The sequence below is a fragment of the Nipponia nippon genome, unplaced genomic scaffold (assembly GCF_047370975.1).
Source record: "Nipponia nippon isolate SJK-2023a ecotype South Korea unplaced genomic scaffold, ASM4737097v1 scaffold_3, whole genome shotgun sequence".
In the NCBI taxonomy this organism is placed as follows: Eukaryota; Metazoa; Chordata; class Aves; order Pelecaniformes; family Threskiornithidae; genus Nipponia; species Nipponia nippon.
In genome coordinates, this window is record NW_028262347.1 from 10,240,228 (window position 1) to 10,268,203 (window position 27,976).

The window sequence follows — 27,976 nt, forward strand, 5'->3', positions numbered from 1 at the left end:
GCTTATGCCGGTGTAACTGAAACAAAACATTGGTGCAACATTCCTCCTTCCAAGTATCTGGTTTTAATCAAACTATACTCATGGCCCTCAAGTTTTCTTTGCTGCAGTGGAAGGTAGGCAGGAGTGTTTCATTTAAAATGCTTGGTTTACATCATGAGTGCACTAAAAACTGTATATCTTGTCCTATCTACTTCTAATTGACAAATTGTAATGAAAACATAGTTCCCTGAACTATGTTTCTGAACTAAATGTTCTCTCAGAAACAAAAGTTTTACAGCAAAAAAAAAATGGTTCTGTTTTTTTCTACTTCCAGTAAGAGTTCAGTGAAACCAGGTGATTGGCAACTATTATGGTAAGGTAGATGAAGAGGATGAAAGCTAGGACTGATTGAACAGCTGTGAGAGGCTCTGTTCCAATTGTATTTTGATTACTGATAAGATAACCCTCCCTTTTCTCGCAGTGATTTATCTCATTCAAATTACAATAACACTGAATTGCCATCAACAACAAATGCTGTGTAGTTTCAAGTTTATCTGGCTCATAATGTAGCAAAAAACCAAAGGTGCTGATTACAAAAGTTTTCATGTTACATTTCTAAAAATGGATAAACCACTTATTGCACTATGTGATCTCATACACTTTATAAACCTGTTTTTTGTTTCATTTCAGATAAAACTGATCACTTTCTGATATTCCCAAGCAGTGTAATTCTAAGATTATGTGAAAGCATAAGGTTTTTGGGGGGGTTTTGATAATTTTTCTGTGTCTTTTTTCTTCTGCTCCTAATATGAAATCAAAGGCTAATTGCCAAAAATAATTTGGAAATATTGGAACAGTTTAGATGTTACTAAAAGACTGATAGCCTGACCAGTTAAAGTAAAAGATATAACAAAACAAAGGTTTCTGCAATTATTTTTTTATTTTTTTATTTTTTCTCGAAAGAAATATTAAACAATGGATAAATTAGCTGTCTTTTTTTTTAATTAATTACTTTGTAGAAGTTTGAATTATACCATAGACTGTTAGCCAGATTCTTGTTTTTTCTTAGAGTGGGCAGCTGAACCATTCTCCTTACTATGGGCTAGATCCTAAGGTCCCAGTGATGTCTGAGGATGAAGGAAAGTAATGGAGGTATAAAGTAGTCAAATCCTGGGGAAAAATAAAAAAAAAAAAGTTATCCTTCAGGCTATTGGCCATGTTACTAAGCGTTAGACTTGGGATGGTGACAAGCTCACCTGATTTCAGACACCTGACAAGCACCCATCTGAGTTAGTTTCTGTCCACTTTTATAATATATGGAAAAACCCCACTGAAATATCCCACTCTGTGCATGGTAGCCGTTGTCTCTTTTGGATGGGGAATGGACTCACAACAAATCTGGTGCCTTTTCCCTGCTTATCTCCCTGGTTTTGCCAAATAAGTGCTGCTGGCTAATGCCTTGCAGGAAGCTGTCTTGATTTCCTGCCAGTCCCTGCCTTTTCCTTAACTGTTTGACGGGGCAGACTTCACCATCTACACTCAGATCAATAAAATGGGCAAGCTACAGGAGAGGCTGGAAGTTAAAATATCCACTTCTTTCCTTGCACAGTAGAATGAGTATCTTAGAATTCAGCAAATAATCACTCAATGAGTAAGGACTAATTTATACCTGGGATTATTTAGACAGATATACATGCTGATATACAGAACAGGCACAATATGCATCTGTGTAAGCAACAAATGCATGTACAAACATGCGGCCACCTGATATTCTGTAGCCAAAGTAAAAGCCTGGCGAGAGAAGAAGGAAATGTTCTAGCATGACGTTGTGGGAGGCATTGCTCACAATTCAGCAAAATCCCTGTTTGATGGCATAATACGCATTGACTCATCTTTTATCTACTGCTAGGAGATACACAGCGAGATCTTATCGTTGCTGGCAAAAGAATGAAGGTCGAGAATTTTGTGCAACCAGCAACCCACTCATTTTATTCACAAGCGTGTTATGACGAGCAGAACTGCCTGTATAATCCAGTCACTCTGCAGAGTCACCAGTAATAGGACCGGGCCAGATCTGAATCCTAGTGAGGAAGCTGGGAGACCTTTCCTCTGATTTTGCTAGAAATTGATATGGCCTTTTGATCCTTATCAACAAAAATAATCTTGGCTAGCATGTTATTGTGAAGTCTATAACAGGAACGCAGGCCAAGGCTCACAAATTTTCTAACTTGTTACACAGACAAACTCCCTCTCACTGAAAAGATAGTTCGCCTGGTAGTAGATAAGTAAAAAATAAGATGGCTTTCTTTTGTTATGTTCTCCTCTTGACAAACTCCACTGAAGGAACACAGACATAAAACAAGGTTTACAGTGGAATACCAACCACGGATAAAGCAAACCTCAGGATCTGCCTGACTGCATTCATCTTAGCTATAGCTGTGGTTTTCTGGCTTATTCTTTAATGAAAAAAGTGTCATAAAAATAAACCAAATCTACATTCCTTGTGCATGCATACCTCCATGGATTTCACTGCAGGAATTTGGCCCTCTGTGCATATACATACTATTAAGTTGCGATTCCATTAGCAAATTAAATAACCATGTATTAAAAGGAAGGCAAGAATTAGGGACTGCTTTTCTTCTGTAAATTTGCCAGCTTGGCCTGGCAAAGTCAATGCTCTAACACAAGCCAGACTGGATCAACAGAAACATCAGTTAATAGGAGAAAGGCCATGCAGAGTCTAAAGAAAGGCATATTGAAAAAGGTCAAATACTCCAAGGTTCGACACTGGCAGAGAAAGGAGAGTGAGATGGAGCAAGCAAGTCAGGACTGTGAATTAAAGGTAGTTGAAGTGAAGTGGTTAGTAAGAGAATCTGTCCCACAAACCCTAAGAAACTCACCCTCCAGCTGTTTTCAGTGATCATCACAAGTGAAAATTCATTATAATATGATGGTTTTTTAAGATATAGTGCATTTCAATCCATTAGTTTTGGTCATCTGCAACACTCTTAATAAATGTGGGAAGTAAGTACCAATAACAAAAGCAATGAAGTCTTTATTACCTTCAAAATATCACCACCCACTCTAAATGTACCTCATACAGCATTTTATAGACAATACTACAGTCATAATGTGCAGTGGTTAGCTTTATAGGGTTCATTTATTCCTGTTCAAAACAACAGGCATGACTACAGCTGAGGATGTGTCAAAAGGAAATAAGAAAATGCTCTCTGAGCAATTACTGAAGAAATGTTACTTGGCTGCAACATCTGGTGGAGTAATGTTACCATCTTTGCAATAAAAATAGCTGGACAAAGCATAGAGGAAGCAAAAAAAAATACTTTAAGTACAGGGAACCATTATCTGTCTGCATAGGTCGTAGATATGCTTTAATACCTTTAATAAGAACAATTGCAACAAAAAATGGAAAAGAATTAGGGTATGCATAGTAGACAGTATTAATTTCATTGATTTATTGAAGGCATTCATCATTTTCCTCTTGGCATTGCAATGCAATCTTTGTTGTAAATCTTGGTTTATTTTAGCACTGATCAGCCATGTACCTTGCTATCATGACTGATCGACATTTAACAGAATTGATGGATGTCTGTGCCCTTCTGGGAGTGTGCCCTGTCTCTGCTGTTTCTGTCGTTCTCTCAGTGATAGTCATTGGCTGGATACTGAAAAGACACTGGATGGTAAACACTTTGAAACTAATTAATTTGAGGAAGTGGAATACTTAATTTGTATTGATTGTGCAAATGCCATTGTTTTGCTCTTCAACAGCCCTTTCCAGAATGTCATATGAAGCCATATTCATCACTGGAGAAATATGTGTAAGTTGGAGTAAACAGCAGAGGAACTGCAGAGATTATTTAGGTTTTCACCTCTTAGTTCTGATGTAACTCAATCCTAACTGAATTAGTAGAGAATGAGAATCATCAGCACCCAAATGACATTTTTCTGCTCAACCTATATTCTCAACTTGATTCCTGATAAGGAGAAACCTAATTTCACATGATTTGAAATACATTGCTTGGGATATGCTTAGGCCTAATTTTTTGAGTAACAGACCATGGAAATCTGGTCATCTCCTGCAAAAGTCAATAATGGACAATACGACAGATACTGGATTAAAACCCAGGAGAAATGTCCTAATCTTAGAGAAGACAACAGGGATTTGGCTTTTAGTTTTATTTTAAATTGCAAGTTCACAAAAAACCCACCAGTGTTACCTTTAACATTGTTGCATACTCTGAAGAGTCACAGAAAATGAAAAGAAAAACATACATATGTATATTTCCCTGCACAGCTACACCTGGTTCTTTTAAGTTACACTGTGGAGACATATGAACAGTGAAGATGATGATGTAATTTACTCTTGGCCATAATAAACCTTAGACTCTAATGTTATGATCTGGCATTTTTCATCAGAATTAGAAAGAAAAGAAAACATCAATCACCATCTGTAGATGTGAATATTTAGAACTCTGCATTAGCAAAATCATATCAAGCTTGTTTTAAACCAAGTAGCCGTATGCCTAACTGGTCTTCTTTCCATTTATATCAGTTTTACATTTGTGTAACATTGACTTCAGCAGACACTTGTCTTTACGCCACAGTCACAAAGGGCAGAATCATACCTATGCAAGTTCAAACCGAGAAAGATGAAAAAATTACAAAGGTTTTTGACAGCTGTATTATAAGAAAAATGATCAGATACAGATGACAGCAAAGCATTTCTAGCCAAGAGAGTTTTAAGACAAGTTAAGCAATCAATCATCTGCATCACTCACTATTCAGCAAGTCGACATTCAACATCTGAATCAGTCATTACAACGTAAAGAGAATTAGTAAAGTCTCTAACAAAATGCAAATAAGTGAACTGGAGGACAATACAATCAAATTCTAGAACTTGGCAGGAAGCCAGAAGAATTATTTTGACAAGACTGCTTGGGGTGATTTGATTTTTTCTTGTTACATTTAAAAAAAAAAAAGAGAACTTAAGTCTTGAGCAGTATAAGTTTTAAAAAGTATTCTGTAATACAAATGTATAGCTATATCTAGCGAGAAAAAACGTAGAATAAGGAACAAAATATAGTGCATGCTCTGACACTTTGCTACACTTCTACACAACTTAACTCTTTCTGGTGCTAGTGAGTTTTTCCAAATAAGTGCAAAGAATTCTGGGGCAAAGCTAACCTGAATGGTGTCCAGCTCTAGTGTCATCTTTATCTTCCTTGAATATGTTGCCTACTAATTCTTGCCATTAGAGAGTATCAGCCTGCTTCACCTGGTATAAGTGAATGTAAAAAATAGGTTCAACATCTGTGGGACTACTACTAAGCTGCAAGTGCTGAAATTCTGTAAAATCATTAGTACCACTAATATGGCAGTCCAAAAAAGCCCCAGCTAACATCTTCTGTGTTCTAGTTAAAACAAAAGAAGTGGGGAAAAAAAAAGAAAGAAAATTAATTTAAAAAGAAAATTAAGCAGAAGCTGCTGTTTTAACAGCTGCTTCAGCTTGATTTTTAGCAGCACAGGGAATGCTATCTTACGCTCACTCATCAATTGGAGTAATGGTGGAAAATGGGAGCGATCTTATTGAAAGCCAAAAAGTCATAGCAGGTAGCTGCACTGTTAGGCAAAGCCTAGACATCTAGGCATTTGGCAGCTGTTTTGAGAGGAGCGACACGTGTCCTTGGCTTGCACATATGGCGGAGCTAACACAAACGTTAGACGCCTGACGGTCTGGCTGTGCCCTCTAGCCATCAGCCGTTGGATCCCGATGTATTAGATCCCTTTCTCATCTGTCCTCATGGGCGCTGTGTGAGGAGCTGCACTGGCATCGATGGAACTGCTCCTGCTCCTGAGACTGCGTGTTTCCCTCTATACATCACAAGGTCGGGGCTTGAACCATGTAGCATTTGTCATTACAGGGAAAGTTTATCGATGACTTACTAGTGCAGACATGCCTTCAAATGATAGAGATGGTTTGGCTTTGGTCCCGATATGAATGTAGATAGACAGGAACAAAGAAGGAGTGTTTTCATGAAAGTTTATACTAATATGGTCTGTATTATCTTATGGAAAAATTATTTTTAAGCAGTTTCAGGAAAATGTGTATGTCTGTTAATGTTTGTGAATAGCTAAGAGCATTCTGTGGATCCTTGTACTTAAAAAAAATCCTGTCCTCGGCAAGTGCAACAGCTCTGTGAGGAGTATGAGAACTAGAAAATTATTCTTGAGCTTAAACAAAAGCAAAATTAACTTCTCTAGTTTTATTTTTGTGATGGATAAATACACAATTCCAAGGAAGGGAACAACATGCTGCCTGTGTCAGTAAGCTGGGAAGACAGTAATAAATGTAAGAATAGGTTGTACATGTTATTTTCTCTTGTCAACTAGTCATTCCCTTTCTCATAACTTACAGATCTGTATGAAATAGTTTGTATGCTGGAAGTAGGAGATTTTGTGTTTAGATGTGTTTTTTATCGGCTGGTTATCCTCAGGTTTATCCTTGTAAATGTCATTGATCGAAGAAAATTGAACTTTGTCCAACAATTGATGAGTTACACGGATAGAATATTACCACCTAAAACCTCATACAGGATTTTAATTGATTTCACTGATGTTTTGACCTTTGTGTAGAGCTGAATCTCACAAGCAGTTTGGGTACTTGAAATAAAAACATTCACGGGCCCAGGTACATAACGCTTCCACTGGTTTTTACTCCATAAGTATAAATTCCTGAAATAAAATCCGTACAAATCAAAATATAAGTCTGTATTATATTTGACAATATTAATAAGGACAGTATTACCTTTATCTTACAGAAATGTTGGAATCCAACAATATAATCCATTTCAATGGACTCACTAATAGCTCCAGTTACCATACTTTCCTCTTGGATGAAGAACGGAGTCGGCTGTATGTTGGAGCAAAGGATCACATATTTTCTTTCAACCTGGTTAACATCAAGGAATATCAAAAGGTACTTTCATTCATGTTTTGTACAATGTAAATATATACTTTTAATGTTGCAGAATTGTTATTAATCAGGTTATATTGGACACTGTATGAATTATGTAGCAAGTGTTTGGATGTCAGGAATACTATTACAACAAAAACATTTGCTGACTCTACGAAGAGAAATGTATAATGAGCCTATAACCTATGACTGTATAATCTACAATGTTTTTTTCAGACTATGAAAAAGTAAATGACAAGTGAATAATCCAGCTATTTCCCAAACGAGACATACTTTCATATTTACTGCTAAAAACCCAAACAACTATTATGACAGTTTACACAAGAAAGGCCTTATTACTCTGTATTTGTTTGAAGATAAAAAGAAGGTGTTTGGGAGTCTAAGTGTTGATTTCTCTTCTTTAACCCAGTACTTGTAGGCACTCTGCTTCTGTTGCTTTCAAACCACAATAGATTCAGTATTAATAAAAGAGGAATAGGTCCATAAAAGCTTGCCATTCTTGATGGAGAGTATAATTTTCCAGTAAAAGTTGGTGACAAATTAAAAGCTGACAAACAGTTCAGTGATGTTCCTTTGTTGGAGCCTAAATAAATAATTTCATTTTTCATTTATTTTAATAAAACAAAAAGCTAAGAAAGTAAACAATAGGATGGAGGTTGATTTGTTATGTTTAAGTATTTTGATGGCACATTTTAAAATCCAGAGAGTACCCTTTTATGAGAGATATATTGCTTCAATACCCAGGGATTTTTTTTTCTTGGTGTTCCTGACCTTTTGCCCGTTTGACTATTAGCTTCCTAAGATGATAGCAATAAATACTTTGTGTTTTCTGTTCAGAGGGAAGACAGGCTATTCATTTGTATTCTCTAAGGAAAAAGGATAAAAGGAAAACCGGGTATTTTCTTTTCTATTCTCTTTAGAGCAGCTATAAAGGAAACTAGCTATTTATTTGAATTCTCTGAGGGATTGATAGCTTAATGTGCAAAACATCTGGAATAATTAAAGGAAGGAAGGTGTTTCCATTGCAGAAAACAGCTCTGCAGAATGGGAGGAATTGTATCTTACATACTTACATATTCAGATACCTTTAGGACGCTATTTGAAGTTATATGCAATTATTACTATATTAAATAAACAAGTGCTGTTGGTAACATGGAACTGAATGTTGGCAACAGACTTAAAGAATAGACTTACAATTTAGACTTTAGATTTAAGAATAGACAAAAGGCTTAAAGAATTTGGGGATCTGGTTATTAAAGGCAGGAGGGTCACTGAAGAAACTTCGATCAAAATCCCAATGCAGCCAGTGCTGCACTTGAGCTCAAACTTCACCAATTGTTGCTTCCACCATGTAAAAAAGAACTTGTGTTTCTGTCTAAATGCTGATACCATCATATGACTCCAAAGGAGCACAACTCAAAGAGCCAAACTTTCCAGTCCATTAAAAATTGTTCTATTTAGCTGACTTTTAAACCAAATTAGAGGAAAATATTGTGCTGTGAGAATAAGGAAAAAGAACATCTAGCCATTCATTTTATGGATTAGAATGCTGGTTTGCATAACATAGAAATCTTTGCCCAAAACTTGAACTGAACTTGAACTGGTCCTTTTGGGAAATCTGAGAAGTTTGGTTAATGTTTTTCAACCTAGTAAATTTAAATTTTCACATGTCTCTGCACATTTTAAGCTGAGAATAGAAACAGGAAGTAGCAGGAATCCTTTGAGAGAGAATGTGCTCATAAAATTTTCAGCCTTATTTTATAGACTTAAGATGTTCGATTGCTGTTTGGATTTCATTAAGTTTTAAGAAAATTTTGAATTTAAAAACATGGTTGTAAACTGTATTTTCAAATCTCATGTATAACATCTCCTTCAACCTCTTCTGACATCTATATTAATTCTTTTTTCTTTTCTTTTTGAATACTTTGCCTTTCACTCTCTTTTAACAAACTGTATTGAACACCAAGGCTGTAATCCAGACTCATGGCCATTCATATTGCATTATCTGAGGCTCCCAAATGAATAGCCTGGCATTTTATGGGAAGATCATGTTTTATTCTATATGTAATTCCTAAAAGCTTTTCAAAAAAACATGAATAATTGACTGTGAGGGTCTCTGGATTTTCTCTGTATGAGGTGAGATCCATTTTCTGCTAAGCAAACACTAGAGTAAACCTAGGTTTAGGTTTACTTGTGTTAGAGTAGCTCTATAGGAACAGCATAAACATTTCTATTTTGATGGTGTGATACTTTTCAAAAACCATGGCTTCTTTTTTATTATTTGGTTAACCAAATTTAGTAAAAGAGTGAACTAGTAGATACACTGAAGAGGCAAACACCTCATTTCTGATGCTGTAACTCTAACATGAGATTGCATTTCACATAGATCCGATTTATTGTTAGTACACATCTGCAATTTTTTGCTCTCAGTCTCCATTCCATTACATCAGATTTAAAACAGTGGAAGAACACTCACTTAATGGAGAATCAACCCTCTTATCCTTAGTATTCAAGATTCACTGCTGAGATTCACCATACAGACTATATTTCAAGATTGTTTTTACTGTGATTCCTATTATTTCTATTTTGCTCCTATCATTTCATTTCTTTGTTGACAAATTTTATGGAACAAAAGGAAATAAGGAAAAGAATGGGTAAAAAAGAAACTGGGTAAAGACACTATGTAGCATTTGGTCTGCAATTTGTGCTTATTGAAGCATGAAATAACACAACGTGATTTTTGTTCTTTGTCTTTAGATTGTTTGGCCTGTATCTCATTCCCGAAGGGATGAGTGCAAGTGGGCTGGAAAAGATATTCTGGTAAGTACAAATCTTTTTAGCGTTTTTTTCTTTTATAAAACATCGTAAATATTTTATTATATCTTATTGTGTTAATTCTTAAAGTATTTTTCCTCCTCTGTAAGGTCACACATCCGACCATAACTTCAGTCCTGAGTTATCTCAGCCTTCTTATTCAAAAGAATGAAATTTTGTCTTTATGACCAAGGGTTTAAATTTGTATAGGGAAATCATGCAAATGAAATAAAAATTATCTACCAAAAAAAAACCCCAAAACCAAGAACGAGAAGGGAAGAGAGCCATCAGAATGAGAAATATTAACCCTTGTATAATTGTCTCCTGATCTCAGGGTACATAATATTTAGACCTATTTTTGCCCTGCTCCAGGTCCCAGTCCTATAGTGAATTCCAAGAAGTGCTTTCTCTTTGTGGCATCTCAGTGGAGGCAGTGGGTTTCCCTGAGCTCTTTCCTGCACGGAGTTCATAGCAAGATTGAGGATAAAGTGGTTTTAACATTCTGCGTCAGTTTTGGTGTCTCAGGAAAGACACTATTACATTAGGCATAATTTTCTGTACATTTTCCCTCATTCCTGTGTACACCTTATTGCCTGTATTTATGAGGTATGAGAGACATAGTCAGTGGCCTCCAAATAGTAATCATTCCACACTGATAATAACTGTCTTCTTTATAAGAATAATATGGGAAATAGGAAGACAGGGCTGAAGAAGGGAAAAAAAAGATAAAAAATACATGCATGCAATAAGCCAAACAAATACTTGCATAGCATAGCCAAATGGGAAATCATTGTGGTTGCCAAGGTATAACTGAGAGTGGAACTTGGCCCCGCGTGTATATGCTATTGGCCTGATTTTCAGAGATGATTCTGTAAAATATTCATAATGCCAACCATATGCCTCTAGAGAGCTCCATTTGAATAATTTCCTAGGTCATAATAAAAATAGTTTCATCAGTCTTTACCTAGGCCATAGAGGACAGTTGTCTTCATAAAAAGCCATTTGGGAACAGTAGAGGTGGTTTAGGTAAAAACTAAGAAATATAGGCTAAGCTATATATGTGAAGGGACAGCTAAAGTGCCAGATACTATCTCATTACACAGAAATAATACATTTAAATTAATCCATCTTTAGGTTCATAAATAATTTTCAGGAGTACTTTGCAAGGTGAGGACTAGGATATCTAATATTTAAGGTAAAAAAAAAAATAAGGCTAGTGTTAAATGTCTGAACAAATTAACTAACCTTGCAGCTTGATCTTATACTAAGTATTATGATATTACATTAAGTAGATTTTTTTTATAGCTGGGGTTGAAACCTAGAAAATTAATAAGAGATTCAGCACCTAGAATGAAAGTATACATTTTAATTTTTAATAATTATTTTTAGAAATTCACAATAGTAAGAAAGAGTATGTTTTATATATCGCACGAGGCTGATTCCAACCCATTCTTTGTAAATCATTATTATTCTGGAGTGAGCTGTGAAGTTCAGGTCCTCATCCTCTGACTGTAGTATGCTTGACTATTTATACTGTAACTATTTTATTCTCCTTGATTCTTTTGCTTCCTGTGATATTAGGGTGGCTACACCTGCTGATCGTGAGTAAAAGGTGAAGCCAATACCACACTCCAATGCTATATGTGACCCTTGTGCTTTAGTTGTCTGCTACGATCCTGTGCATTAGAAGCAGCACTCCCATGAGCTGATGGAAAAGAATAAGGCAGAACAGGAGCACAGAGTTTGGGACACAGTGCAGCCCAAACTGAGGATAACGGTAGTACAGAAAAATGTTTCTAGAATCAGATAATTTGTTTTGAAAAACATTTTTCACATATATGGGTTGTTGGGGGTGGATTTGCTTTCGTTTTTTTAATTTTCAGACTTCTCTAAATGAGGAGGTGAGAAATAAAAAAAAAAAATCCATAGGTCATATGTAATGTGTGTCCAATTTTGGTAGGCAACTAGAAGGATGGTGTTAAAAGAGCAATAATGGAATATATACCTTTATGTGTTCATGTTATCATCTTTAAATATTTACAACTACCTATTCTTGCCATAAAACAGTGCCTTACAAACATAGTACTTAATGTAAATGCCTTAGCTGTAATTACAGATAAAGATTACAGATCATTTGAGAAACTTCTTATTCCTCCCTCATTTATTCCTTAAAGCCATTGTCAGTACCTTGGGAGTGTGAAATATAAAGGCCATAAAAATAACTCAACAGACTCTCATTAGAAGGAACAAGAGAAATAGAGGACAAATAAAATGGCGTATAAAACATGCTTGATTTAATATTGCTTTCAGCATGTACCACTGCTAAGATATTAGATACTCTTCACTTGTGATGGTTCAAAACTTTCTACATGACAGTCTATACTTCTACATCGAGGTCTTTTTTAATTTTTTTTTTAATTATTGATCTCCAGGGGAAGTCAGTGCTGAAAATGCAGGTCCCCACTAATAGGCCAGGTGCACTGCAGCAGCTGCAGCACAAGTATAACCCCGGCTCTGCCCCACTGCTAACCTCAGCTATGACCTCTGAGATTTCCTCTCATAATTATAAGAGGTAATTTACTGTCGTTTTCACTCCTTCAGAGGGATTCCTTGTACTGACGCTGTCAGTCATGCCAATCTATGCACAGCAGGTTTGTAGCTCAGGACAGTCCACAAGGGATTTGAGGAGGGCGGCCGACTTAAGCTGTTCCCACTCTCTTGATATCCCTTTGTTCCTTAAGCAGTCATTTTGATTTCTGTTTCTTAAAGGGCTTAGTATATGTTAATTAGTTAAGCTTTGCTCACTGGATAGATAGATAAACCTTTTAAAGTATGCTTCGGATCTTTTTTTTTATATGGGTAAGCTGAGAAAGGCTGAAAGACTCACCTCAGCTATGCTATACTTACTTACAGCAGGACTTCTCTGATAGAAGTTAACTGCTACACTTTCCCACAAAATACAGATTTTTTTTCCAATAAAATTGTAATTACTGTCCCATGCAAGTACTTAGTATTACAATATATTTCCATTTCCTCAGTATAGAGTATCACAAGCACCAAAGTTCATGAAAAATTAAAGACTATAAATAACAAATAAGATATTTGCTTATGTAATTCAACTAAGTGAGCAATTCTGTGAGGATTTCTTGCTATTCTGGACTTCAGTCTCTCATTTGATCTATTCTGGTTGCTGTAAGTCCCGTGAATATTTCTCACGATTCCTGACCAGACCTTGGTAATGATCAAAGAAGACAAAGTCTCTACAGAGTATTTCTCAGATTTATACTGAACTTACAATACAGACATGCTGCTAGTCTTATCCCTCACTAGTGAGCTTCAATATTTTGATTTTAAGATCTCACAGGCACCTGGGACCCAGCAGAAACACATGGCAACCTCTGTATTACATATGGGTTAAATAATAGGTAACTGCAAAAAAAATGTGCCTACAATTCCACTCTGACATTCCTGGGATGTCATAAACCAGCAAAGTGAAGCTTGGGTGATTTACAAAAGTTACCAGAAACACTAGCTAGTTTTAGGTAGGGATAGCATAGGGATAGCTTCTTGACTGGAAAGCTCATCTAGTCCTTACACTATTAATTGACCATTGTTTTAAAAGTTTGGGCTGCTGTTTAGTCGATATCTCTCTGCACTAGATTTGGCTGAGGCACCATAGCAGTAGTTCATGTGGTACACAATTAATCAGAGAAATCCCTATTAAAGGATATGATAGATTTCTATGACTTGAAAGCTTTAAAGAGGTGTTTCTGAAGGGCACCTTAGGACGTTATTTTCAAGTGTGATTTGACTATCTAATTTATTTAGCCACTTTTAAAAATTTCAAATTGTTGAAATGGTCCCTTCTGGCATTGATATGTATAAATCTTTAAAATTTCAATGGGTACTTTAACAAAGTCACATAGGACAAGCTACATGATGACAGATACTTATACACACTTTGCATGCTGTTTGAAATTGGCTACTCCGTGGATGTTTCTGGTGAGAGTTAAATATTGATAAATAAACAGATACAAAGAGTACCGAGTACTTTTACTTGGTCCCGGAAAGCTTCTACATACGCTCTGTCACATGGGCAAACAGGTCCATACAGAGTTACACTTTTGTGTCATTTCCATTAACAGCTAAAGTGTATCAGCAAAATTGTGTGTATATTATTAGCACTGACTGTATTATAATTTATAGGAGATAGACATCTACTTGGGCTATTTAATTGCCATTAAATTTTACCTAGTTATTAACACTTATCTGAATTCAACTGTGATTCACTTTTTTATACTTGATAGTTCTCTTGGTGGCAGTTTGTAATCACTGTAGCTCAGAAAGCTATACCCAGTTAAGAAGAAGCAAGACTCTTTACATTACACATGATATAGCTATATTCTGTGCATGCTTCTTTGCATTTAAGAGTGGCTGGCACTTAATTATTGAGTTTATGGTTCATGCAGTTAGAATCACATGGCTGTAATTTAACTCACCATCTCATTTGTTATGATAATACTTAATTTAAGCCAAAATGTTCATATGCCATCTCAGTTTATGCTTCCTTTAAAGCTTTCCAGCCCTTCCCTAAATCATAGGAAGATTAGCAATGCCATAGGCTTATAGATCCATCAGTGTGTAATGATTTAATTTGAAAAGAAAGAAAAAAAAAAAAAAAAAGAAAAAGTGGTGTGTCACTTAGCAAGTGTCCCTCAGCCATATCTGGTGATACTTTGGAAAAACAAAGTTGGCAATAAATGAGCACTATTCCCTTTAACTCATTTTATTACTGTTGTTGCCTTAGGGAAAACAGAAGAACATGGAGGCAGAAAGTAAAAGTAATTCTTTTCATCTGTTATTGTAAACAAAGATCTGAAGAGGGAATCTGAAAATTAAATACACAATGCTGGCTGGATCTAGAAAGGCTGCTTCTAAATTCATCTGACAGGCACAATTTTTCCAGTCAAATTATCTCTGGCCCTTTGGGTGTGCCAAAGAGAAGTTCATCCCTTTCTGTCATGGTTCTTCCTTTGGAGGACACCTACAGCCAGATTTCCAGTTTGTCTGTCACCAAGCCTCACCGCCACCCCTGCTTCCTTTCTGGGTCCCTGTCTCCAGCATAGCACTGAAATCCCTTAACAGAGCCTAAAGACCCAGGACACCCATCTAGCCTGGGGAAAAGGTGAATGTCCCCTGGGAGTAGGAAGGGGTAAAGTGGGCAAAATTCCAAAGCAATAGACCTCCAGTGAGGTTAGGGACAGAATTTATTCTCAGTATTACCTGCTACAATGAGAAATGTGACTTATGAGCCTTTTGTAGACAAATAGTGCCAATGCATATCCCTTTCAACTCTATCAACTGTCCCAGTTAGTATGCTGGGAATCTTAGCTTGAGGGCTGCTCACTCCTTAATCTTGTCCATGATCTTTAATGTGGGCATGGTTTCCTACCAAAGCATTTCTTACCATTTGTGAGATGAGACAGTGAGACATTTTGTAAGTAGTGTGCTGCTTTAATATTGCTGCTGCATAAAACTGCTTTGCATAGACTACAAACAAAACAGAAAGACACAGAGGGGAAAAAAAAAACCCAAAACCAACAACCCCTTCACTTAGAGGTGAACTGAGCTTGTTTAAAAAAAAGTATAATACACTGGAGTCTTTCAAAGTCCTGTGGAGCTCTCTAGCAGAATTTTTCCCTCCAGGAAATTCTCTCTGTGCCAGCTCCAGTTCTTGAATGGACCCCCACAACACACCCACCAGCATAAGGCCTCATTTATGGCTCTTAGTTCAGATGTTGATCCTACAGCTTGTGTTCATTTAGGCATTTGCATATATTTCTTTAGATGAACTGACCAAGGCAAATCAGTTACTGTAAGGTAATAACTTGTGTACTTATACAGAGGAAGAATTAAGTTGGCAGTTGTTCAGATTTTGATATTTTACCCACTTATGTATCATGGGAAGTCATTTAAGTCTTTGACTATGGAGAACAAATTGATATAGATCAAGGAGAAAGCTAATTTTCCAATTTTGGCCTTATTTTTCTGTTTATAGGTGTGACTATAGAAATTTACGTCTGAAGGAAACATAGTATTCATCAGATTTAATGCAGTCTTGCAGAAGTGTTTTCTTTGTTGTTTTTGAAATACAAAGTCACAGAATTAGCAAAGGGGAAGCAAAGGATAAATGAAGGAAAAATCATTCCCAAAATTATGGGGTTTAATTTTTTATCAGTAGGTGTTCCTCATGAGCCCTAGTTTGTCCTTGGCAAAGTCTGAGAATTACTCTTATTTATGGCTGAGTTACCAGCTATTGCTATTTCAAAATGATGTTGGGTAATTCCTTGTTAGGATTTATTGTGTCCCAAGATGGACAGAGTAAATTTATTCTTTGTACATTTCTTTGCAGAGAAACACATTAACTGGATCACTAGTGAAAATGATTGATATGTTTAGTCCCTGTTTTCTTTCAGGGCTTCAATAATGAAGCTCATGAAGTCAGAGAAAAACCTTTTCCTGGTGCCCGTCACATATTTTTTTTCTTTTTCTGAATTTGCTTTATATTTATTCTATTTTAGCAAGAAGACTGCTTTTTGTTTGGCTTAGTTTGGTTTAGGCTTTGGGTTTTTTTCTGTTGCTTTATTAAAAGGACAGCTAGCTTAAAAATTAATGATAGGTCTACTCTGAATGATCACATATCTCAGTTCCTCTATACTCAAGATGTGGTCACTGTGTCACTATTATATTAGTCCACAACTAATTTTCTTTCTGTAGTCCTGTTACTTACATACACAAAAAATAGTTCTACTAGATCCCTCCCTGCTGCACACAAGTCTAAAATATTGTCTTTTTTTCTTTTGTGATAAGTAAAAGAATTAAATACTAGTTAAAGGGAAAGTTCTTAAAATAACCTAGGAAATAATATGCAGTTATTTCCTATGTCGAAGCTAATGTTTTGTTCAGTTTCCGTATCTTCATGTCAATAGAAGATCTTTAAAAAAATCATTTTAGTGTACAGAAAGTTTTGTATTCTTACGATGGTGGAACAAGAAAAGTAAGAACAGTAAATAAAGGGAGAATCTATATCTTTCTCTCCAGCTTTTGTTTTTTTGTTATTTTTCTTTTTCTGACTGAGTGATGTGATCTCTGTTGAATCAAATCATCTATTGATTTCTTTTTCCCTTGGGTAGTTCATTCACAATTAACATCTTCCAAAACTTTAGTTTACTATACATGTAACATGAATATAAAAAAGAAAACATCAACAACAAGACATCCCAAAAACAACCTAACAAAAAAAAAAACCAAAACCGCTCAGCAAACTCTCATTTTAACAATTTCACTTTGGTGCCAAATTTTTACTGAGCATCACTTAAGGTTTCTCCGTTCAGCATCTCTCTGTGGTGTCAAAATAGTTCAATATCCACACACAAATTTCTGGATTCCCACACTAAGGCATGTGTAACTTCATAGTCTAGTTTACAGAGTATGTTTATTTACAGGCATACATATTGCTAAGCAACTGTCCCTTATAGATGCAACAGTCTTTTGCTTCCTTTCAACACTTCATGGTTTTATGTTCACTTTCAACACAGAAGTTTCGAGTATATTTATCTTAGGTGGCTGTGAGTGAAAGTCATTAAAGGATATGCCTGTAATATGCTGAATAAAGGCAAGCTGACTGATGCAGAGTCTAAGAAGTGCTTTATGTGCCTATAACAGGCTTGACAACCTGTTTGTCTGAAATACTCCACCCAATTAACAGGTGTTGATCCTATTCCGAAAGGTGGGGTGTAATCTGATTTCTCCAGGAGACAGGTGATTACTCCACCCAGATAGAAGAGATAGACCAGAGACACTCTTTAGATCTAGACTGTGGTCGCAACTTAAATTGCTTCTGGGCTTGGTGAGACTGCTTGAGCTGAAACCAAGCAGTATTGTTCATTTCTTTGCTAATAAAGCCATGCCCAAAATGTGGGACAGGTTTACTTATAGAACAAAACCAATTTTGTTTTTAAGTTATGGTCAGAAAAGAACTGGGACCTCAAGGCTTCCTAATGTTTTGAGTTATTCCTGAAATACTCTTCTGTTCCTTAAATAAATTAATTCTGTGCTGTAGGAAGTACATACTACTGAAAGACATAACAATTCAAAATAAAGGAAGCTTGCTAATGCTCATGGAAAGGTTTAATGTACAACAATCAAGCTGTGGCTGCAAAATCCTGAAAACCCACTTATTTGCTGGACTGCATCCACAAGAGACTTTGTTTTGTCTTGTTAACTACACATTTGTCAGATGTACAAAAATATGAGATGTCATTAAATCGGGTATTTAGTGCTGCAGCCTTTTCTTGGCATCCCTCTAGCTGTTCATAGGTCCGGAACAATTATTATCTGCATCTACTGAATGAAGATTTAAGGACTGGAAACATGTCTTGTAATTTGAATATACTGAATACAGAAAAATTTGGAGAAATTTTACTTCTTAAGATCGCTAGGTCAGATGGTTAGTGCTAACAACAACAATTTGAAGGCCTGATGTGTTTAGTCCGTGCAGTCAAGAGAGGCATCTTTGAAGCATGGCTTCTAATGACTTCTTCTAATGGCTTCTGGTTTACGACTGTTTTCAGGACAGACCCTAGGGACTATCCCACCTGGCTTAGCTACCTCCGTGATTAGCCTTAGTGGTGAACTCTGGGCCAAATGACCAAACCAGTAGGGACCACCAGATTTGCAACTAGGTAAGTAGGCAGGCAGGGAGACATTTTGTGTTTCACCCTCACTAACACAAAAGAAGAACCAGAGCAGCTTTCCATCTGCCGTGCAAGTGTGCTGACAATACAACTGTTTGCTGGTATGGCATGCAGTTTTGTGGCTTGAAGGAATCAGGATATATCTGCTTTTTTTCAGTGGCTTTTTTTATCATATACTTTGTTAGTTGGCTTCTTTTTTCCTGTCTTGATGCTTTAAAGGTTTAAATTCATGCAGACATCCTGCAACTTGAGTAAATTATACATTTTAAATATTCTCACAAACTCTTGTCATATCAAAAAAATCAGGGAGATAACAGGCATAACTTAATTGGAAAGATAACTGGAAGTACAGTAAGCTGTACTAGGCAACCAAAAATGTCTTATCAACCCTCATCAGCACCTTCAGCCTGAAATATCTCAGGGCACATCTTGACAGCAGAGGAAAATCTAAATCTGGAATTAATCAATGGTTCCTCTGTAATGTTGGAAGTGGTCACCATGACTAAAAGCAGTGCCATTCCTGACATCACCAGAGGGGTCAAGTCCTCCAGATCATGATCCAATATAAAGTCCTCCAGATCGTGATCCAATATCAGGGCCACTGGATCTACAGCTCTGTCAGCTTTTTCAAAGCTCTGAGGTGGGAAGACAAATACAATTAGAATTCACTCCACAAAATAACATAGATTTATAAAAGATACTAGGTATTTTGTTTACTTAGACATATTCTAGGTTTATATTGGATTTGTGTGTGTGTGTGATGCTATACACACTGCTTATAAGGCTTTGACTAATGGGGATGTAATCCCCAAGAACTAAGTTAATAGAAATCCCTTTCTGTACCACAGACCCCACTACTTCAGCTGCTCAACTAACTTCACTGAGCACTGCAGACTGACTCTTTTTCAGAGGGCAGGATTATAAAACATTGATCCTGCTAATCGCAAGGTACAATAATGACAAAAGAGGGATGGAAATGATGTAATTGATCCAAACTGCAAGGGGTACACAGTAATAAATCATAGTCTGCAAATGTTTTCATGCCAGCTGGCCTCTCCTGCTCTAAAATCATACACCTGCCTATACAGGTTCAGCTGGAAGGTTATCTCGTTGAGTACAGGTGCCAGGCATCATTCCCCCACCCTTTAAGGCCTGTACGAAGCTCCTAGTACTTGGGGACTTTCCTGTTACTGCCAATGCAGCACTTAGCACAGTAGCTTTGCATCAATGCTACCAACTAGCTTACTCCAATAAAATAAAATTTAAAAAGAGCATTGCATTTTAACAGGACTGGAATAATTTGCTTTGTTCCATGCCTATTCTGGGCCTGTTTAAGCAGACTGTGCTCTTTGACCAATGCTTTTAAGTGCTACTGTAATAGAAAGAGGGGAACAGTAACAATTTTTAAATAATCTTACTACATTTTGCAAAAACTTGCACACAAGCAGCAAGAACTGTGAAAGCATATGCCATGTAGAGCTCACCCTGAAGAGGACTTCCTTGCACGTGCTTACTGACATGCTGAAGTGTTTGCAGGATCTAGCTGAGAGTTGATCATCTATGTACATGGCAATCACCTATGTTTATTGCGCTAACACTCCAGAAATATTTTCCTTGAAACAATGCTGCTACATGCTGGAAAAGATACCTAGCCTATACAGCTGCCAATCGCAGCTGGCAGTAGCCCACTAGGAAAAGAGAGAAGTTAAAAAGCTCCCTGATAAGTCCGAAACAACTTTCAGCATTGTGATAAATTTGAATGACAGCAGTAATATCAGCAATTACTTATTCTCCATGGATATTCCTGACCTCGCCACTTGAGAATTCAACTAATTGGAAAGAAGAAGAACAAAAAAGTAAACCTATTAATTAAACTCATGTATGGGACTTTATATGGAAACTGTCCATCCACTTTGATTTGAAAGACAAAACACGTATTTTTTTTGTTTGTCCAGCTGTTAGACGATAGCTTTACATCCCCCTGTCCATCCAGTTTAGACAAAACCTTCTGATATTTTAATCACTTGGCTATGTGGGAAGGCTGAAATAAAGGAAGAATATATTACAGGGTCTGATCCTTATCTGGATTAAATCCGCAGAAAACTGTTGAAGCTGATGATACTGTAATGGATTATTTAGCCTTCTACTTATTGCTCTGCATAATCTGGCCATTTGCATTTGCTGTAATATCTGAGAAGCAGTGTGGACATCAGTGCTAGTTAAAAAAAAAGAAGAAACAGCTTTCTTAAAATAAGGAGAAAAATCTGGATATTAGTTAGTCACGGGGACTTACCCTTTAGCTTCCACTTAAAAAGATGTCATTAAAAACTCTTTGCTGCGTCAGTAATCCAGATAGAAAGATGTAAGTTCCAGGCTTCTGGAGGACAGATAATTACTGGAAACTCATAAAAACCACCTAAATTCTGTTTTAATTTTCATACATGGAGCAGATGTTTTGACAGATGGATGGACTTTATTTTTGTAACTGTCCGGGAAAAGTCTGCATAACACAGCCTAATCAGTGTTACATATCTGTAGTGTTTGTTTTTCAATCTTTCTGCATTTGGCTCCTATGCTTTTGGTTGCAGACATTTTCTTTGTAATTTATTTTTTCAGGCTAATCTCTCTCTGCATAAGCCTTTCTATCAATTTGATATATAAATATTAGAAAACTCTTAAAAAATAAATGTGTATGTTTGGTTAGTAAGGCAGACATACTGATCTTCATATAGTAGGTGCCCTTCTGGAAAACTTAATTAACACTTTATCTTCTCTTCAAGACAGGCCCTCTGCCCTTATACATAGTATGTAATATTTGGAACTGAAATTTAGAGTTAAGATCTCTGTCCAGACACACTGGACCCCTTTGACTTTAATTTACACTCTAAATGTAAGTGACAGTCTAATAATTTCTCAACTTGTTCTACAAATAGGAGTTTAGTACAGCAGAATTTGCAGTGGGGTTGGTGCTTTGGCTGCGTTACCATGGTATGATGCAAATGGTTTTAGCCACTTTCATTCCAATAAACTGTCAGCATGGAGCTGAGCATCTGAACCTCATAAACTCCTCAGTCTAGTTTAGAGGAAGCATAAACATCTATAATGTACCTGAAGTTAAAAGCTTTTTCTCACTCAGGAATGCCCAGTAAACTTCTGGGGCACTGTTCCTTCCAAGGGACCAAATGAACCTTTAACTCCTGTATGCAAGGTAGAATAGATTCAGCTGGGTGTCCTTCTGCCCTCATATGCCAAACCAACCCCGGGAAAGCCTGTAGTATCTGCTTGGGCTTTAGTGAGGGATACGTTCTATATTCCTTCAAGCAGAGAAACAAACTGGATTGTGCCCCATGTTTGGGGTGAGTGCTTCAGCCACTGCACATGGCAGAGCCAGGACAGGGCACAAACCATTTCTTCGGCCATGCCTTGGAGTATATTGGCAATCATGCCATCGCAGGACTATTTGCAGAAGCAGCTCCAGCAGTTACACTGTAAAAAGAGTAGCTACCTAAAGAAGTTCCCTGTCAAGATAGAGACAGAAAGACCTCGCAGGCTATGCTAAGAGGTCTCAGACATGAGCTTAGCTGCTTGGATTTTAAGACAGAGATACTTCTGCACAAGGCCAAAGGCAGAACCTACAGCTCTTGGGGAAGCCTTATACCATTTATTGAAATATAAATGAAGATGAATCCTCTCCAGGGCTAAGCAAGATAAATGGATGGGGATTTTGAGGACTGCAGTAACTCCCACATGATGTACCTAATTTTCTCTTTGAATATCTACCTCAATCATTCTGTACCATATGCAATCACTTATGCTTTCTGCTGTATGTATGTGTATATAAACTCACACTTTAGGGCATAAACCAGTGTTTAATTTTATATAGACAAGAACAGTTTCCTAATATTAAGCTGTCCATTATAATAAACAGGATTATCAGGTGGAAGAATTTATAAAGATTCACTATGGTGATTCCAGTGCTCCTCTTCTTTAAGACTTATTTTCGTAACCCATCTGAGTAATATGTTCCTGCCTACGGAGAACTTTGCAAACCTTGAATTCATTTTCATTCACATTATTAGGCTAAAAGTATTTTAAAATCCCACTCCACCCTGCTTTCACAAAAGGAAAAAAAACTGATTTCCACCTGGAAAATAATTTTTAAAAGTCTAATTTTCTTCCTTTGACTGTTTTGCTTGACAAAGAACAATATTCAAAGGGTATGGATATGTCCAGAATATGTTCCCTTTGAACAACATCCCTTTCCCTGGGAAAATGAAGATGGATACAAAGGTACTGGGGGGCTGAGCTCACATGCAGACACAGTGTTTAAATTCCCTGACGATTTGTTCCTTACAGCTTCTGACTCTGGGTTACTTCCTCATCCTCCCGTGGATATTTTCTCCCGTCTGCTATATTTTACCAAGATACTACATTTCTTTTGTTGTCTTTGTCTCCTTTCCAGTGTCTTACACTCTGAGATCATATAGTGAAATGCCTCGTTCTGCTGGCACAGAGCTTCACACTAACAATATAGCGCCGGCCCTAGGGTCTGGCAAGGGGAGATGTTGCTGCCAAGTGGGACAAGCCCTATTGGAGACACCCGAGTCATTTCAGGCCTCCAGCTAAGGGGGTCAGGGAGTTGCTTTGTAGTCGAGTTGATGTAGTCACCGGTGTCGGGACTGGCAGAGACGTCTGGAGGTACCATTGTAGGAGCCTTTCACTGAGGGCAGGACTGAGGAAACAGAGACCGAAAATGGGAGTCGGTCACCCAAGTCTCATGTTGTGGTGGGCCCAAGTCACCTCACTGCACACACACTTTCCTTCATCAGAATATCTTCAGCATACATGTGTGCTGAGATTTGGAGTCTGAGCAAATCATTCAAAGCTGCTAAAGTTGTTACAGTATAGATTTACCTGAAGGTTTTTTTTCCCATAGCCACATAAACTGGGAAAACCTAATATTCACCATCGTGAAGCAGACTCTTGCTAAGTTCAGAATATCAGTCATAAATGCACAGGTACAACATTTCCACACATCATGCTGTACCTATGCAGCTGTATTTGAGCACAGTTAGACAAAGGAAGAAATCTGATTACCCTGCAATTCAAATCAATGTGCCTGTTGCTATTGTCCCACCGAGAACAGCACCGTCTCCCAGGCAGGGCAGAAACTTCACTTTGAACTTCCTGAGTTGACAAGGGCTTAAATCAGAACTGTAACTTTACTTTGATGTCATTTATTGTGGTTTAATACCCCTCTCTATTTATTTTTTTACAATCATGTAAGATATATAAAGAAACCTAATCTGTTAGGGAGGTGTATGAGAATTTACTGAATAGACCTTAACGGTTCCTTTATGCAGCTATAAAACACAGGGAAGCTGTAACAGCAGTCTGAACTGGACTAGGAACTTTAAATGTTATATGAATTTATTTCTCATAGTCAAAGGTTTATTGCTGTAGGTATTTACCTTCCCCATTGTTTAACTAGGTTGTGTATTTCTCAGACGTCTATGGTAAAAACCATGTTGTACAAGGCATTAAGGAGAGCTTGAAAGCAGGGATGAATAAGCTAAATCTGCTTTTGGAAATATGTTATAAATCTGGAGTAACTTTACTGATGTTAATGCAGTTACACTACTATCAATACTGAATACTTGAAGCTAAAATATGGCTATGATAGAGTTAATTCCTCTCCCCCCAGGCTAATCTGGAATAATTCAGCGAAGCTGATGATAGAATTTTTCTTAATTTCCATCCGTAGCAATCAAAGAGGACTCTGCCCCTAAACTAAGTAGGGTTTTCCATCTCACCTTTAAAGTATTAGCTATCTAATCCCTTCTTGCTCTATATTATAGATAAGCAGCTGAACAGTATTTAGTGAATGCATATAGAGTCACAGGTCGCATGTTGCTGTAAATTAGAGTAGTTCCTCTGAAATCAGCACAACCTGGTTTGATTCCCACTGGCTGTGGATCTAGCGTGTGTACTCACAGCATTTTGCAAAGGTACGTGTCCACTGGCCTCTTAACATTGCATGTCCTTCAGGCAGGCAATTTTTAAAAACTGTAACAAACCATAGTAGTAGACCACAAAGACATTTTTAAATCATGATACATTAAACCAGACAAGGCAAAGCACAGTTTTACTGAAACAACGGTGTCATTAAATTCGGCCAGATACAACTCTTAAGTAAGAAAATTCTGAATCATTAAATAATGTACAAATCATTGGTCAGTTTTAAATTATGTAGAGTCAAAGTCAGATGCTCCATCTGAAACACAGACTATCAGAGTTTAAGAAAGGATCTATTTCAATTTTGTTCATTTGTAATGTTACGTGAATTTGCAATATTTGCCCATGTTTATTCTTGCATACATTTAATTATTAACACACTTTCATGTTTTTTCCATATTTCTTTTATTAAAAGGAACAAAGGACAACAGCATTAAGAATAATATTGAAATATACATTGTAATTTTGATGATTTATGCCAGGTATTTGTTTAGTACTCTACCACTGTGACAGTGGAAAGCAGTCTGTGGATACATAGACATATAACAAACGTATATTCATGTTTATACATGTGTAGGAGGAAGAATACGTATGCACCAGAAATTGTGTGTGTTTTTATTACGAAAGGTCAGAATGGAAAGAATTAAGAAAGGCCCCTGGTAACATCCATCTTTATTTCTTATAATTTCCTGTTGGATTACCTTAACTATCTCTATGTTTTCTCTTCCATCTCAGTTGAAAAGATAACTCTAAGTTATCAGCAGTAAGCCAAGGATGTAGTGAGATTATGTATGCTTTTCTCTGGGTGCTCTTTTTAATACATTGCCATTATCTGTTACGCAAATAAACAACAAAATTGGAAGACCAATGTCGTTTCAGTACAGTCCTTTGTGTATATGCACAGTATTTTATCTGTGTAACTTTGTTGTTTTTCCTTGTGGTGGCCTAAGGCATGCCTCAAATTGCACATGCATTTTCCTGGCAGAGCCATTATTTTGTGTTTGGGAGTATCTGGTTTAATTAGCAAGCAAGTTACAGAGAGGGATGATGCCAGTCAATGAGATTTCTGTGGAGGTGGTAGCTCAGGTGGTGTTTGCATGGTCCCTGGTCCACTTGGAAAGGTGCAGTTGAGTGCTGCACCAAAAAAGTCATCAAATATGCATAGAAAAGTTTCCTTCATTTTTAACACAAACTTTGCTGGAAATAGTTTTTTATTTCAATGTTCTTATTTTTCTCCTATTTGAAATCCATTATTTGTAATTGTATCAATAGACTGATTCACAGGCATTGACATATTTCTTTTCATTGTTAGACCCGATTGAAATAAAAATATTAAATAAACAGAAAAAGTTGACATCTTGACTATCAGGTTAGACATTTCCATTTTAATAATATTAGGCATTAATAATGGCATTTTTGTTAACAGAGAACAGATAATGTTTGTACAAGGGACTGTTAGTGTTGCTATTAAGTTTTCAATTGCTGAGAACCAGAATTATTCATGATGGATAATTTATTTAGGTAAAAAATGTAAAGTCCAAGTCTTGCAAAGCTTTTATTTGAGGGGCTGTCAATAATTGCATTAAAGTTTAGCATATGTATTCATCTTCGTAAAACTGGCCCCTAAACACAGACAATGGGGGTGAGGCAGCATTCATATGATCATTAGAAATTTTATATCAATGATTTGTTTTTCATCAACTCCTTCCATCTGGCCAATCTTTCTTCTAATTGTTACTTAATTGAATACAAGCAAACAGTTGGTCCATTTTTCTTCATTATTTCATTCTGACACATTTCTATAAATGGGTTTTGTCTTACAAAAATAGCAATAGCATAAATTACAAAGATGAAGCGTGTCTGAAACAAAAATTAGGAAATTTTTTTGTGTAATCTTTTCTTCAGGGGTGGATGCTTTATTAAATGGCAACCAAAGATATTTAAATGAGAACCTAAATCAGGCTATTTTTTAAATGCTTAGCAATAAATAAGCTTTAAACAGCATGAAATGATCACGCTTCTAAAATCTATTCATTCAGCCATATATCACTAACACAGAAGAGCTCCCATTAGTCATAATCACTGAATTAACTTTGTGGATACATTTTTTCCCCCCTTTTCTTTGCAGAGAGAATGTGCTAATTTCATCAAGGTGCTTAAGGCTTACAACCAAACCCACTTGTACGCCTGCGGAACAGGGGCTTTTCATCCAGTCTGCACCTATATTGAAGTTGGAAGCCATCCTGAGGTAAACTATCTTAAACCAATATTTTCTTTTTTCCTCTTTTTAATCTTTAGCGGTGCTTAGCCACAACATCTTCCTGCCAAAATGCACTCTCACTAGTTTCTGTGGCTCGGTGAGTGGATCTGGTAGGACCTGCTCCTGGATCAGGTGTTGACGTGCTGATTGATAAATCACAGCAGAATCTGTACTTTTCTCCCCTACACAGCGTCTCTTCCTCCAGGGGCTTAAATAAATATGAGTAAGCCCATTCTGCCTGGTTCACGAAGTTAAAAGCTCTCACTTTTTTTTTTGTCAGGACAAATACCAGCTATAAGAAGGGTAGTTCAGCCTGTGTACTTATTCTGGGACCAACTCTGTCCTTTATTCTCCTACCAGTCAGTACAGTCTGACACCGTGGCAGCTTTCTCCCAGCTGGGAATTAAAGTAGTGTCACACATTCATAAATCCCACTTCTCAGATTTGTCTTAACACACCGACAGTTTTTCATATGTGACCTAGGTTTTGTTTCCTTACTTTTTAGTGAAAAATAAATCACTTTTCCTCTCTCTTTCCCCCCATTTTTTTAATCTGTAGCTTGCTGATTTTTGCTTAGTGTTGCAGAAATTTTGCAGTAGCTCTTGTACTGTTTTGTCAGTGATTGTCATAACTAACTAGATAAGCATGGGCTTCCCTGGTGAAAAACAGTATCACTCACAGAAAGCAATGTGACTATGCTGGTTTTCCTGGCTGAAGATTTGACTAGAATGTCTCTGTGCTCCATTTCAAGGCTTTGTCTCTCCAGAAAAAAACAATTTTTTATTTTTCTGTTAAGATGAGTATGTAATATAAATTAGTCCACTTTACTTTGTTTTCAGTCTGGCTTACCTGGGTATTGCTCGATGGACTGTTTCAGTTTAGCAAGCAGGCTCTTGATGTGTTTTCAGCACATGGATATGTTATGGATATGTTTTATTGGAGAATCCATAGTTGTGTTACTTGTAGCTTGTGATCTTTGAAGAACAGCTCTTTCAAGTTAGCTTTTGGTTTTGCAATTCAGGTTTGCAGATTTCCCTGAAAATAAAGACATCATTGTTAAATGAATGAGGATTCAGTTATTTAAAAATCAGAATTTCTTCTTGTAGAAAAATTAACAGACCTTTTGAGTGTTGACTTTATAGTCTGGGAACCATTTTTCCC

At 36.8% G+C, this 27,976-nt stretch overlaps 1 protein-coding gene across 1 annotated transcript in view; it reads left to right on the forward strand.

Annotated features, from left to right (window-relative positions):
• SEMA3A (semaphorin 3A) overlaps positions 1 to 27,976 on the forward strand; it is a 175,258-nt gene that overhangs the window by 41,978 nt on the left and 105,304 nt on the right. The window contains exons 2-4 of the mRNA XM_087765816.1: positions 6,816 to 6,973; positions 9,728 to 9,790; positions 26,684 to 26,803. Of these exons, the coding sequence (XP_087621942.1) occupies positions 6,816 to 6,973; positions 9,728 to 9,790; positions 26,684 to 26,803 (341 nt within the window). The remainder of the gene's footprint in view (positions 1 to 6,815; positions 6,974 to 9,727; positions 9,791 to 26,683; positions 26,804 to 27,976) is intronic.